Here is a 14,218-nt window from a genome sequence, read left to right as displayed (position 1 = left end):
GAGCCACCACCATGCTTCACTATCAAATCACCAAGCCACCACCATGCTTCACTATCGCATCGCCAGGCCACCACCAAGCTTCACTATCGCATCACCGACCCACCACCATGCTTCAGTATCACATCACCGAGCCACCAGCATGCTTCACTATCGCATCGCCGAGCCACCACCATGCTTTACTATGGCATCACCGCGCCACCACCATGCTTTACTATGGCATCACCGACCCAGCACCATGCTTCACTATCGCATCACCGAGCCACCAGCATGCTTCACTATCGCATCGCCGAGCCACCACCATGCTTTACTATGGCATCACCGCGCCACCACCATGCTTTACTATGGCATCACCGACCCACCACCATGCTTCACTATCGCATCACCGAGCCACCACCATGCTTCACTATCGCATCACCGAGCCACCAGCATGCTTCACTATCGCATCACCGAGCCACTACCATGCTTCACTATCACATCACCGAGCCACCACCATGCTTCACTATCGCATCACCGAGCCACCACCATGCTTCACTATCCCATCACCCAACCACCACGCTTCACTATCGCATCACCGAGCCACCACCATGCTTCACTATCACATCACCGAGCCACCAGCATGCTTCACTATCCCATCACCGAGCCACCAGCATGCTTCACTATCGCATCGCCGAGCCACTAACATGCTTCACTATCGCATCACCGAGCCACCACCATGCTTCAGTATCACATCACCGCGCCACCACCATGCTTCACTATCGCATCACCGAGCCACCACCATGCTTCACTATCACATCACCGAGCCACCACCATGCTTCACTATCGCATCACCGAGCCGCCACCATGCTTCACTATCGCATCACCGAGCCACCACCATGCTTCACTATCGCATCACCGAGCCACCCCCATGCTTCACTATCGCATCACCGAGCCACCGCCATGCTTCACTATCGCATCACCGAGCCACCGCCATGCTTCACTATCGACATTGTCTTCTTTCAGCCTAACATACTATGTTAAAGCCCTAGCCAGTCCTGGTATTGGATGTGCTTTATTTCAAGCACACGGAATGTTACTATTGAAGCCCTTGATTAGTTGCATTATGCGTATTAGACACCTGATTTGCAAATGTGTCCTCTTATGAGGGATTCTGTTCTGGGCATTGAATAATTCTAAGACTGCAGTAGTCATTAAAGGGCCACTCCGATCATTTTTTTAATGCATTCACTATGTAGTCGTCCCTCCAGTATATATAAGTGGGCTAGTGTTACCTTTTGTTAGTTATTTTTTGCGTCTGAAACTCTCAGCCTCTTTTTCCTCAGATGGTCATGTGATCTCAATTATGACCAGCTCATATCTATTTGGGGGTTGTGGATTATTTTCTAGTCAATTTTACAGCCTGTGTGATGCTCTTACATGGATCTAACATAGCAACTGTGTTGAGCATAAGACATGCACACTTGTCACAGTTACTAATGTAACACAGCTCCTGTCATACAGTTATAATAGAGGAGATCAGAGCTCATCCTCTTGACTGTATACTTATGGGCTGTAGCTTATTTAGGTGATCACCCTAACTGTCAAAAAGTTTTTTCTAATATCTAATTTGTGTCTCCTTTCTTCCAGTTCCATCCCATTGCTTCTAGTCTTTCCTTGTGCAGATGACAATAGGGCTGATCCCTCTGCAGTGTGACAGCCCTTCAGATATTTGTAGACCGTTATTAAGTCTCTTCTCAGCCTTTTTTTTGCAAGCTAAACATTACCAGATCCTTTAACCACTCGTTCCTCATAGGACATGATTTGCAGACCACCCACCATCCTGCTAGCTCTTCTCTGAACTTGCTCCAGCTTGTTGATCTTTTTTTAAAGTGGGGTGCCCAGAGCTGGACACAGTATTCCAGATGAGGTCTGACCAATAAAAGTAGAGGGGGATAATTACCTCACATGATCTAGCCTCTATGCTTCTCTTATTACATCCCAGAACTGTGTTTGCATTTTTGCTGCTGCATCACACTGTTGACTCATGTTCAGTTTGTGATCTACTAGTATACCCAATTCTTTTTCACATGTGCTTCTGCATAGCCCAATTCTGCCCATTCTGTATGTGCTTTTTTCATTTTTTTCCCCCAGATGGACTTTGCATTTCTCCCTATTAAATACCATTCTATTAGTTGCCTGCCCAATGATCAAGCTTCTCTAGAATTTTTTGTATCCTCTCTCCTCTCCAGTGTTAGCTATCCCTCCTATCTTTGTGTTATTTTTAAATTTGATCAGTTTTCCCTCAATTGTTGATCCCATATTTGGTCATGTTTTCAATAAGGATGGTATGAGTTTTTTTTCAAATGCTTTACTAAATTCAAGATATACTATATCCACCGCATTTCCTTGATCAACCCAGTCGGTGATTCTGTCAGAAGGAAATTAGATCAGTCTGGTGTGACTTGTTTGTTACAAACCCACGCTGGCTGTGTTTATTTACTCCATTCTCATACATGTACTTGCATACACGAATACTGGAATTCATTTATCTTAGCTACGTGTTCCTGCACCATCTTCCTGTTTATAGATTGCCTGCATTCTTTTGTTCGTTTAATTGCACAGGGAAGATCAGTTGATGTTGTTTGAAGATCTTTCTCGGTATAGAAGTCAGGCTCACAGGTCTGTAGATCCTGGTTCCACCTTATTACCTTTTTTGAAGATTGGGATAAAATTTTCCATTCACAAATCTTCTAAGATTTCTCCTGTTCACCAGGAATTGTCAAAGATTATGGCGAGTGGTTCAGCAATCACCTCTGCTGCTTCCTTTAGTATCCTTTGATGTAATTCATCTGAATTTGGAGACTTGAATTCATTTAAATTAGCTATATGTTCCCTCACCATCTTTCGGCTTATAGATAGCCTGCATTCTTTTATTCCTTCAATAGCACAGGAAAGATCAGCTGATGTTACATCTACTTTGTGAGAAAAAAACTGAAATTTAAAAGTTTGGCCTTCTCAACATTATTTTTAACCAATTCACAATTTTATCCTGTAAAAATCCTATAGCATTTTTGCCTCTTCTTTTGCTTTTGACATTTCCCCAAAATCTTTTTTTATTGCTTTTGGCCTCTCTTGCAAGCCTCAGTTTATTATTAACTTTAGCTATTCAGGCACTTGTCCTGCAGTTTCTGCAGACCGCATTATATTCTTCTTCTTTCCATTAGAAAAACATTTTTTGCTTTCTTTTTAGTATGTGTTTATGTTCTGTGTTGATCCATCCTGGTCTCTTTAAATGCTTTCCATCCTTCCTTCTTTTAGGAATTGTTAACAATTGTGCTTTGACAATCTAATTTCACAAGATTTTCCATCCTTCTTGGACATTTCTGTCCTTAAAAACATCCAGCCATCGAAACCTTCCTACCCTCTTTTTGAGTCCATTAAAATCTGCCTTTCTGAAATCCAACATTGAAGTCAATGAATGAGTCATACAATCGTAATGTTGGAAGAGACCTCCAGGGTCATCAATTCCAACCCCCTGCTCAATGCTGGATTACTAAATCATCCCAGACAGATGTTAGTCCAGCCTCTGCTTGAACACTTCCATTGAAGGAGAACTCACCACCGCTGAAGGCAACCTGTTCCACTCATTGATCATCCTCACTGTCAGAAAGTTTACAAACCCATGGTTAATTACTTCATTGTCATCCAAGTAATTGCATACATGCTGTTTAATAATTCGTTCAAAGATCTTTTCTGGTATAGAAGTTAGGTTCACAGGCCTGTAGTTTCTTGTGTCCACCTTCTTCCCGTTTTTGAAGATAGGGACAATATTTGCCCTTCTCCAATCTTTTTGGACCTCTCTTGCTCTCCAGGAATTGTCAAAGATTATGACGAGTGGTTCAGCAATTACCTCCGCTGCTTCCTTCAGTACCTGAGGATGTAATTCTTCTACACCTGGAGACTTGAATTCATTAAGTTAACTAAGTGTTCCCTCACCATCTCTCTGTTTATAGATAGCCTGCATTCTTTTGTTCCTTCAATAACATAGGGAGGATCAATTAATGTTCCATCTACTTTCTGAAAGAAAACAGATATGAAATAGGAATTAAAACATTCGGCTTTCTCAACATCATTTTTAACCAATTTACCATTTTTATCCTCTAAAAAAATCCTATAGTGTCTTGGACTTATCTTTTTCTTTTGACGTACCCTCAAGGTGCAACCCATCTCTATCAAGGAATCCATTATATAAGTAATTCACTCCATGGTCTAGAAATACAAATCCTTGCTGATGGCACCATCAACATAACCAGTTGTTCACCCCTAGAATAGTGCTGCATCTCCTTTTTCCATGCCTATCCACCAGGAGGATGGATGAAAAGACAACCTGTGCTCCCAGTTCCATCACTTTCCTGCCTAGGTCTTCAAAGTGTCTGTAGAGAGTAGCAAGGTCCTTTTTTGTGGTGTCATTTGTCCCTACATGTATTAGTAGGAATGGGTGGTGTTCTGTAGGACTGAAGAGTCTTGATAGCCAATCAGAAGCATCTTTGATTTATGCATCTTTAAAACAGCACACCTCTCGTGAGATTATGTCAGGTCAGCAGACAGCTGCCTCTGTCCCTTTCAACAGGGAATTGCCAACGACCACCACTTTCCTTTTCTTCTTCACAACGTAAACTTCTTTTTCTCCATCCAAGAGGATTTTGAGTGCTTACTAGACTGTTCTTTGTCATTTTTTGATGTACCTCTTCATTGTTCTTCCCTAATGAGTTTCAATGTAGTTGTTGTCTCCTGAAGACTATACACCTTTTCCTCCAGTAGAGACAAAAGCTTGTATTTCTGGCAGATGAAGTTTGTCTTTTCCTCTGGTAGGTCTGTAAACCTATAGCATACGTTGCAGCTCACCCTATGGCTCCTCTCCCCTTGCATGTTGCATTCAGTCAGTTGATGTCCACTTCTAATAGTCAAAAAATCTCATAATGATATTTAATCTATAAGAGGTTACTAAGTGGTGATGTCCTCTGAGCAGCTAGATCTGGCTAAACCCAGTGATCATCCAACTGACATCAACTCTTCCCAGAGATCTAATCCCTGGTTTGGCAATGTCCTCCGAGCAGCTAGACACAGCTAAACCCAGCAATTGTCCCACTCACAGCGACTCTTCACTTTTCCCAGAATGCATTGGAACTAAGCAAATTATCTTCCTGGAGCTCCAATTCCTGGTCTGGGGATGTCCTCTAAGCAGGTAGACCTGGCTAAACCCAGCAATCGTCTCACTCACATTGACTCTTCACTCTTTCCAGAATATGCAAATTATCTTCCCGGAGTTCCAATCTCTGTTAGCTAATGCTGTGCTGATGCATCATGGGATAGATGTGAAACTGAAAGTAAAAATCTAACTCTCAAGATGGTGCCTGATGAGCATCAGACAGAGGGCCATACTGCAAGGAAATGGCTGAAATAATTACAGGATACCTCGAAAGTGTGACAGGCAATCAGGTGAGGGGGCAAGCATGGAAAAATGTGTTTTCGCTGGAGTGGCCCTTTAAAGGTAGCATTTTGTGTTGAATTTGGAGAAACCAGTTCATTGTTTTTCTGCAAACAACTGAAAGTTTGCAGATTTGGCAACTGAACCTACTTTGTTATGGGGGTTGAATTATTTTGAAAGCAAGTGTACATGTCCCACTGAAGTGAATAGGAATGTTACCTGTAATACCAAACCAGACCACTGCAGAAAGAACAGAGCTCTCTGCTTCCTGCAGAAATCAGCTCAATGCACCAGCACACTGGCCTCATGAACAGCTAATTAGAAGGGATCCCAAGTGGCAGACCCACGCCGACCTACTATTAAAGGCCTATCCTATTTTAAAAATGCAAAAATATTAAAAGTAAACAAAAAAAAACTTTTCCCATTTTTCTATATTAAAAATCCAAATAAAAAAACAACTGTTGTCTGTAAGAGTCTAAACTGTTAAATATTTTTGTAAAAAACTGAACTAAACCCTATTTATCCCACACAGTGAATGGCATAAAAATACTCAATTCCAGAATTGTGTTGTTTTTTTTTGTCAACCCATCTCTCAAAACAATTGAATAAAAAATGATTAAAAAGCCGCTTGTATCCAAGAAATTGTACCAATAAAAACGACAGGTCACAAAAAAAGACCACAAATAGCCCAATTGATAAAAGAAAATTTTAAAAGTTCAAAGAATTTGGCAAAAAAAAAAGCATATATTTTTTAATAAAGGTTTTTTATTTTTTAAAAGTAGGAAAACATTAAAAAAGTACATAAATTTGGTTATTTACCAAAAAAAGACACTAATTTTAAATTTTTTTTAGTACAACTCATCTCACATAAAAAGTCCTTAAATGACTGCGTTGATGGAAAATTCTAAAAGTTATGACTTGGTGATGGGAGTGAAGACGAAAATGAAAAACAAAAGTCTCTGGACTTGAAAGGCTTGCAGTGCTTTTACACGGAGCGAGAAATCGTTCACCCGAGGGAACGACCGAACGATGACTGTTTACACGTGTAGATCATCATTTCAATTTCTCTTCTTTTCGCTTGTTAGGTCGCTCATCTCTCTGTCTTGGGTAGTGTTTAGACTGAACGACTAATTGCTCAGGGGGCGTGTAAATGTGCGAATGAAGCCGTAAGTATATGCGCACGGAAGCATGTGATTGGCTGTTGGAAGAACAAAAGTGGGTTTTAGCATACCAATAAAGTGCTCTAATGTTGGTTTTTAAAGCATTGGATGATGTAGAAGGACATGATGATGTACACTACAAGAGAGACATAAAAGCCTCAAGGAATTATTTGTTATTAGGACCCTTGCATGGTTTGCCCCAGGCACCGCCAGAAATAACAAAGATTTACTCCAGATACACCTGCCTGTGTCAGGGCACGGAGGTGCTAACATGCTCCTAATACATTAAGAGGCATGCACCTCTTAATGTTTTAAGCGCATAGAAGGGAAATTACCCTAAGACCATTGTTGAAAATGCTGGGCTTAGTAAATTTCCCCCAATATGGAAAAAACTAAACTCATCATTTTTCCCAATTTCACTCAACAACCCACCAGATCTCTCAATTACTGGCTCCATACTTTCCTCGTTCTCACAGTTCCACTGTCTCAGGATAATATTTGATTCTGCTGTGTCCTTCAAAATGCACATAATAGCCCTAACCATCTCCTGCCGCCTCCAGCTCAAACATCTTGCGGTTCTGATCTTTCCTCAGCCCTTGGTCAACAGGAATGGTAGTCCATGCCCTCATCATCTCTCATCTAGACTACTATCACATCCTCCTCTGTGGCCTCCCATCCAACACTCTTGTTCCCTCTATCCATCCTAAGCATTACTACAAGGCTAATCCAGCTCTCCTCCCCTCTGCCAATACCTTCACTGGTTATCCATTGTCCAGAAAATCCAGTTTAGTATACGGGGTATAGTCCAAAAGAATGATCAAGCACTATATCGTAATACTGTTGTACTATATTGAAATAATAGTGTACTTGAATAGGAGGGCATGGAAAAACTACACAATGGTATAGCACACAGGCCCCTGGGGCCCCTGAAACATGGATATGATAGGGACAGTTCACTGTGGAAGCCATCTACCATCATCTACAGGAGATTCAGGTAGCAATCCATGTTGAGAGTCCCCAGAATGACACGGGTCCAATGAGGCAATCACGCCAAATTGCAACCCATGCATTCACACTGAAATGGACTTCGAGAGAGAGAGAGATGCATGTATGGCCACTCTCTATCCATCTTCACCTGGATGGCATTGTCAAAAATCAGGGTCCCAAGTTTTCCTAAGAGGTGGGGTCCTAGAGGTAAGCAGTACTCTACCCATGTAAACAGTATAAACCAGGACGATGGGTTGGATAAGAAGAACCGCGGACAAGGAGGGTAAGTGGTAGAAGCTCCCATAGTCCCTAAGAGGGTGGAGGCCAAGAACATGTCGCCCATGGGACCTCCACATTCATAACGAGAACTGATACATTCACTAACCCCTCTCAACACAAAGCCAAATATACTGTTGAGAGGTAGAGGATACAAGATGTTTTTATATTTTTGTTTTTTTTATCTATGATTGTTTTTAATGTTTGACTGAAGCTGATATTGTAATACTGGTTTATCCAGGTTCATTCTGTCTTGAAAACAATAAAATGTTTTAAAAAGTAGACCTTGACATTCCCTCGCAGGCTGAAACTCAAAATTCAATCATGCAGTCAGTGTTCCCTGCAGACAGAAGGTAGGGAGCCGCGTGTGACAATGTGATAGTCTAGTGACAACTAGATAATAATGGATGAGGTGATGGATTTCTCCCCGCATCACAGTGGTATGATGTGTAGTCAAAAAAGGCACATCGAAGCACAAACCGGAAGAAAGAATTGTCATTTTACTTGGAAAAAAATGACAAAAATCTTCAACTAGCAGTAGACAACCTAGTGTATAAGCAAGAGTAGCATGAAATCCCATAGATGAGTCTACAGCTCATTAGATTAGTGGCAGCCTGTTGTAGTGAAGGGTAATATCATAGAATGGTAGAGTTGGAAGGGACCTCCAGGGTCATCCGCTCCAACCCCTGCTCAGTGCAGGATCACTAAATCATCCCAGACAGATATTTGTCCAGCCTTTGTTTGAACACTTCCATTGAAGGAGAACTCACCACCTCCTGTGGCAACCTGTTCCACTCATTGATCACCCTCACTGTCAGAAAGTTGTTTTCCACATTTAGAATTGCTTAAATTCTTTCTTTGTCATGTAATGATCTCAATCTTTCTATTTATTATAGCAATGACTTCTCACTTTTCATCTTATAATGGTACAACAAAGGCTGAAATGATCCCCATGGTAATCTTATTAGTTGACCTGTAGTCCGTTGTAGGATCGGACCATATAAGCCGGCTTTTGTTCTATACATCTAAAGTCATTGTAATCTTAAATCAATGTTCTTTCTGAGTTTTCACGAAGCTCAAAAGATGAACATAGAGAAACATTGCCTTATTATAGTCTAAATAGGTGGTGCGAATACTGTTCAAGGTTTGGACCATGTGCGATGGAGATGACTATTGGTTTAGACTTGCTTGTTACCACAACGGCTTGAAGTTGGGGTTTTTATAGACAAACGTGAAAAGATTCAATTAGAAGCTGACATATTGTAGATTTACATGCAAAGAACCTTACTAGTGCTTGAATGTAACTGCTTAAAGGGATGGTCTGCTTTATACAATCCCTTCTTTTTAGAAGGGTTCCTTGACAGTAAAGTGATTACAAAGAGATCAGTTATGATCTGCTGGGAATTCTGGCAATAAGTCTTGAGTTTCCCTGCAGTGCCACCACGAAGGAAATTAATCATTACACAGTGTTCATTGATATCTGTGTGATATTTGTGTAATTCAGGACGGAAGCCAAAAAATTCTCTTTCTAACCACTTTAAACTTTGACTAAGAGATGAGAGTACTAAACCGAGTACCCTGCTCTATCACCCTCAGATTTCCCTAATACGGTGTATGAAAAGGTTTATAAGCTGGACAACCCCATTAAATGTTGTTTCTTGCGAGAACTGACAATTGAATGTATCAGTTATTTTACTTGAACGACTTTCATTAACCTTTTTCTATTGTTTGACTACTTTCTGGCAGGTGTTTCCTCTGTGGCTTCCCTGATGTCCCTAGCTTGGGTGCTAGCCTCCTATCACAAGCTCCTACGGGACTCTCGGGATGATAAGAAGAGCATGAGCTACAGAGGGGCACTTATTCATCTCTTCTGGCGACTTTTCACCATATCATCTCGTGTTATATCTTTTGCTCTCTTTGCTTCAATCTTCCAGCTCTATTTTGGGATCTTTGTAGTAGTTCACTGGTGTGTCATGGCCTTCTGGATCATTCATGGTGGGACAGACTTCTGTATGTCCAAATGGGAGGAGGTCCTCTTCAACATGGTGGTAGGAATTGTGTACATTTTTTGCTGGTTTAACGTCAAGGAAGGCCGGACTCGATATAGAATGTTTGCTTATTACACTGTTATTATGACAGAGAATGCTGCCTTGACGTTCCTATGGTATCTCTACAGAGACCCTAACACAACTGACTCCTATGCCGTGCCAGCACTGTGTTGTGTTTTTCTTAGTTTCGCAGCCGGGGTTGCATTAATGCTTGTCTACTATGGTGTACTGCATCCCATGGGGCCACGAGCTAAGATATTTGCCAGCTCCTGTTGCGCCGAGCTGCTCTGGGGCATTCCTTTGCCCCCTGATGTTGAGCCCATGGCACCCCAAACCCCTGGGCACCGGGGGGCCCAGGCAACGCCCACCAGAGCGGTGGCGGAGCAACAGGACGATCTAGCAGCTGACACATGCTTGCCCGTTTTCCAGGTGAGACCAATGGTGCCATCTACTCCATCTGGGCGCCCTTATTACCCAGAGGGGCCCCTCATAAAGATCGACATGCCAAGAAAACGATACCCAGCTTGGGATGCTCATTTTGTTGACAGACGATTGAGAAGGACTATCAACATTCTTCAATACGTCACCCCCACAGCTGTAGGTATAAGATATAGAGACGGTCCTCTCTTGTACGAGCTTCTCCAGTATGAGTCTTCTCTCTAACGCTCCAAACCCAGAGGAACCTTATTTTTGTTTACGAGAAAACACACAGCTCATTGAAAAATAACACAAAGAAAGAGCTTGTCCCAAGCTTCATTTATGGTCGCTATATGTATACAAAGATATTCTCTATGTTTTGTAAGTAAAAACAAAAAAAACGAAGACTAACCTTTGGTGTTTTCCACACGAGAAACAGTATTGAAACATCCACGCTACTATCCAGGGTGGAGAAAAGAAGTCTCCCCTCTGTATTTTATACATTATACACCAAGTGTAGAGAATTCATGGGACTGGTGCTGATAGAACAAACTAACCTTCAACTGCCTTATGCCCTTTGGTGCTGAGTTTCATTAACTACTGTCACCTCTCTAATGCAAAACCGGTGGTTATTCAGTCAAGAAAGTGATAAAGCCTTTTTTCGTCTGACTACTTTTAGGAGGTCAAGGTGTGGCACAAATGCTGAGACGGAACATGGCCCACGTGTCGTCTCACGCCAGGGATATACAGGTCCCCGGGTTTTGCTTAACCCTTTTACTGCTGGCCTCTCCCGCAACAGCCAAAGGGTTAAGAAGGAATGGGGATCTCGGGAAAGGCACTATGTGACGGTCAGCTGTATTCTGCTTGCACTGAATTCACATAGTAATACCATTTTTACTTCCAAAAAAAAAAAACATTATAAAAAACAACAGTTGACCTTTGATCAAACACCAAAAAAAAAAAAACTGTTACACTCTACACACAAGTTAAAAAAAAAAAAAAACAAAACGAAAAAAATCAGTAATAATTAAACTCAGCATGGTAGCAAAAAGAATGAAGACAATTTAAAGGCACAATACTTGGTTGGTGACTGTAAAAAAATTCTATTTCTTCTAATTTCCCGTTTTTGTTTTATAGCCGTGTGACGAACGCGGCGGTAAAAGTACCCACTAAAGTCCTATTTGTGTCTCATGTTCAATCTGAGCCTTAAGGAGATCTTTGGCGCTATTCTACTTTACTGTTTTGTCTTAGGACAAAAAAAAAGATATATATATATATAAATATATCTAGGTTCTTTTCCTCTAACAGAGATACAATTACTGGTGCTTTGTACTTCTTTCAGTTGTGATTGGCTAAAACCGTTCACATGGTGCATTCTAGAACTGCGGTGAAATTGTTCTCCTTTGTAAAGTGTGTATATCACAGAAATGAATGAGACAGCTGCTAGATTTTTCTTTTAATTTCACCCGCAGTTCTATAAGATAATATCTCTTTCCGTGAAGCTTGACAAACAGTACTGTGTTTAATTTATTGAAAAAAACTGTGTTTTTTTTTTTTTGGTTTTTTTTTTTAATTAAGTTTTTTTAATTTCCTATTGCTCATTATGTTTTTTTTTTTTTTTGTTTTCTCAGATAATGTGCACAAAACCTTAATTTCTGGTGTGTTACTACCAAAATGTATTTTTGTTTCACGAACTCACACCTCAAAAAGACTGTATGACACATTCTAGAGTATTGCTCCTTTGAACGGCCATCTTGTTTCAAGGCATCATTCCCCACATTCGCTCTACTTGGCTAAAAACAATATAAAAGATATATAAATATATATATACATATATAGAGAGAGTATATTTAATGAAATACTGTTAGTCTTTTCTGTGTGTGCAGTCGAAAGGAGTTTGTTTCATATTTTCCGATTTTTCCAAAAAGTTCCATAGCTCAAACCGATGTGGAGCTGAGTTAGGGAGATGTTCGACATCGTGTCTTACAATGAATCTGTAACCAGTTTTTGTTTGATTTTTATGTTTTTTTTTAATCTTCTATTGTCCTAGTTACTCAACAAGGTGATGCAAAAACGAGATTATGAAATAATTAGGGGGCTCGTCCGGGATTGGAAAACAGAAGTGCTTTCATTCAGAAACCGAGCCATAGCATTCCATGGGTTGTGTCTGGCATTGCACCTTGACACCATAAAACGGGCTCAGCGGCGGCACTGCACACAACTTATGGTCCGCTGTCACATGACTTTTTTGAAGAAAAAAAAAGCCGCCATGTTTTTCCAATCGTGGACAATCCCTTTACATGAATTATCTAAAAAAAATATAACATTTTTCGATGTTGTTCTCAGTGTTCTGCAAGGGATTATGGGAATTCATTCATCGTATTGTAGTAAGGGCAGCTTCACGACAAAATTGTAGCCTGTGTACCAAAAAATAATATATATTGAATGGTTTTGCTTTAAGCCAAACATTCCTAAATTCCTATGGAGTTGCCCATAATCCCGGTTTACTTTCCTCACTTATGTTTTTGTTTACTTCTACAATGTCTACGTCTTTTATCGTCTTTGTGTGCATGCGATTTTTTAATGTATTGTTATATTTTCTTTATTTTTGGTAATCCACCAGGGACTGTTTTTGAAAACTTCAGTGCAATATAGTTAGAATAAAAAAGTAAAATAAAAAAAACTAACATATAAGAGTGAATTAACGATTATTGGGGTTTTCCAGAAGTAGAAAATTGCTGGGGTAATCCTTAGGATAGGCTATTAATTGACGCCTGCTCGGACTCAAGACATACCCAACAATCATCTGATTGAAGAGGCCGTGGCACTCCGCCGACTGCCGCATCCCCTTCATTGGTTGTGAGGAACAATTCTGTGCTTTTGATGGCATTTTGTGAAGCAAGGTGGTCGCTTCACCCATCTGTTCCGGGTGTCGAGTCTTACCCTACCCAATTGATCTAACATTGATAGCCCATGCTATAGGCGGCGCATCCATTTTCTACTCCCGGTAAACTCCTTAAGTAACAACGAAAACAGATGCAGTGATGATGACCATAAGGGTATGTTGGCATGTGACGTTCCCACAGCTTTTACAGTTTTTCGTTTTACATCTTTGTTTTAATCCAAATTACAGCAAGATCTTTAAAATTTCAACAAAAATAATCACAAAAAAGGAAAAATCACAAGTCAACATACCCTTAATTTAACAAAAAAGAGAAGAAAAAATGGCAGATCCAATTTTTGTGGTTATTTCATAGGGAACTATGAACTTGACTAACAAATATGAACATTTTGGGGGTAATTTTTACATTTTGGTTGTGTTACGATTCTGGTCTAAGCCGAATGGTATTCGATTCCATCACCATACATGCAGCCATTCATCTGGCAGTAAGGGATGAGTCTTATTACAAAAAAAAAAGGCTACATGAAGTAGAAATTTCTTTTTTTTTTTTACTAAGGGCTGTGTTCATACATTTCCATTAAAGCTTAGACGGCTCCTGATGGGACCTATGGACTTATAATAGCATTAGATCGGATTCCATCAGGCATTCCACAGGATTATTACTGTAGACTATACTATTCTTGTCATCACAAAGTAATGCAACCCTGACAGGACTGAGCCTAGAGGGCCTTTTACACGGCCTTATGATCTGGCAAAAGGAATATTTGATTGCTTGACCATTGGGCCATGTGATGGTGCCGCCGATCACCTGACCAACAGGAGGAAGCTAGTTCGTTGGGTGATCATTAGAGATGAGCGAGCACCCAAATGCTCGGGTCCGCGTTATTCGAGTCGAGCTTTTCGTAAAATTCGAGAGCTCTACTCGACTACAATGGGAGACTCAAGCATTTTTGTATGTGGAACA

The 14,218-nt window shown here is 40.7% G+C and overlaps 1 protein-coding gene across 1 annotated transcript in view; it reads left to right on the top strand.

The window, feature by feature from the left end:
• The window catches only part of XKR6 (XK related 6), a 272,677-nt gene extending 262,079 nt beyond the window's left edge, over positions 1-10,598 (top strand). Inside the window, exon 3 of the mRNA XM_066594929.1 lies at positions 9,634-10,598. Within this exon, the coding sequence (XP_066451026.1) occupies positions 9,634-10,598 (965 nt within the window). The remainder of the gene's footprint in view (positions 1-9,633) is intronic.
• Positions 10,599-14,218: the final 3,620 nt, after the last annotated feature.

This window comes from Eleutherodactylus coqui, chromosome 1 (assembly GCF_035609145.1).
Source record: "Eleutherodactylus coqui strain aEleCoq1 chromosome 1, aEleCoq1.hap1, whole genome shotgun sequence".
Lineage (NCBI taxonomy): Eukaryota > Metazoa > Chordata > Amphibia > Anura > Eleutherodactylidae > Eleutherodactylus > Eleutherodactylus coqui.
The sequence above is the reverse complement of the archived record's forward strand: the minus strand, read 5'-3'. Positions and strand labels throughout refer to the sequence as shown.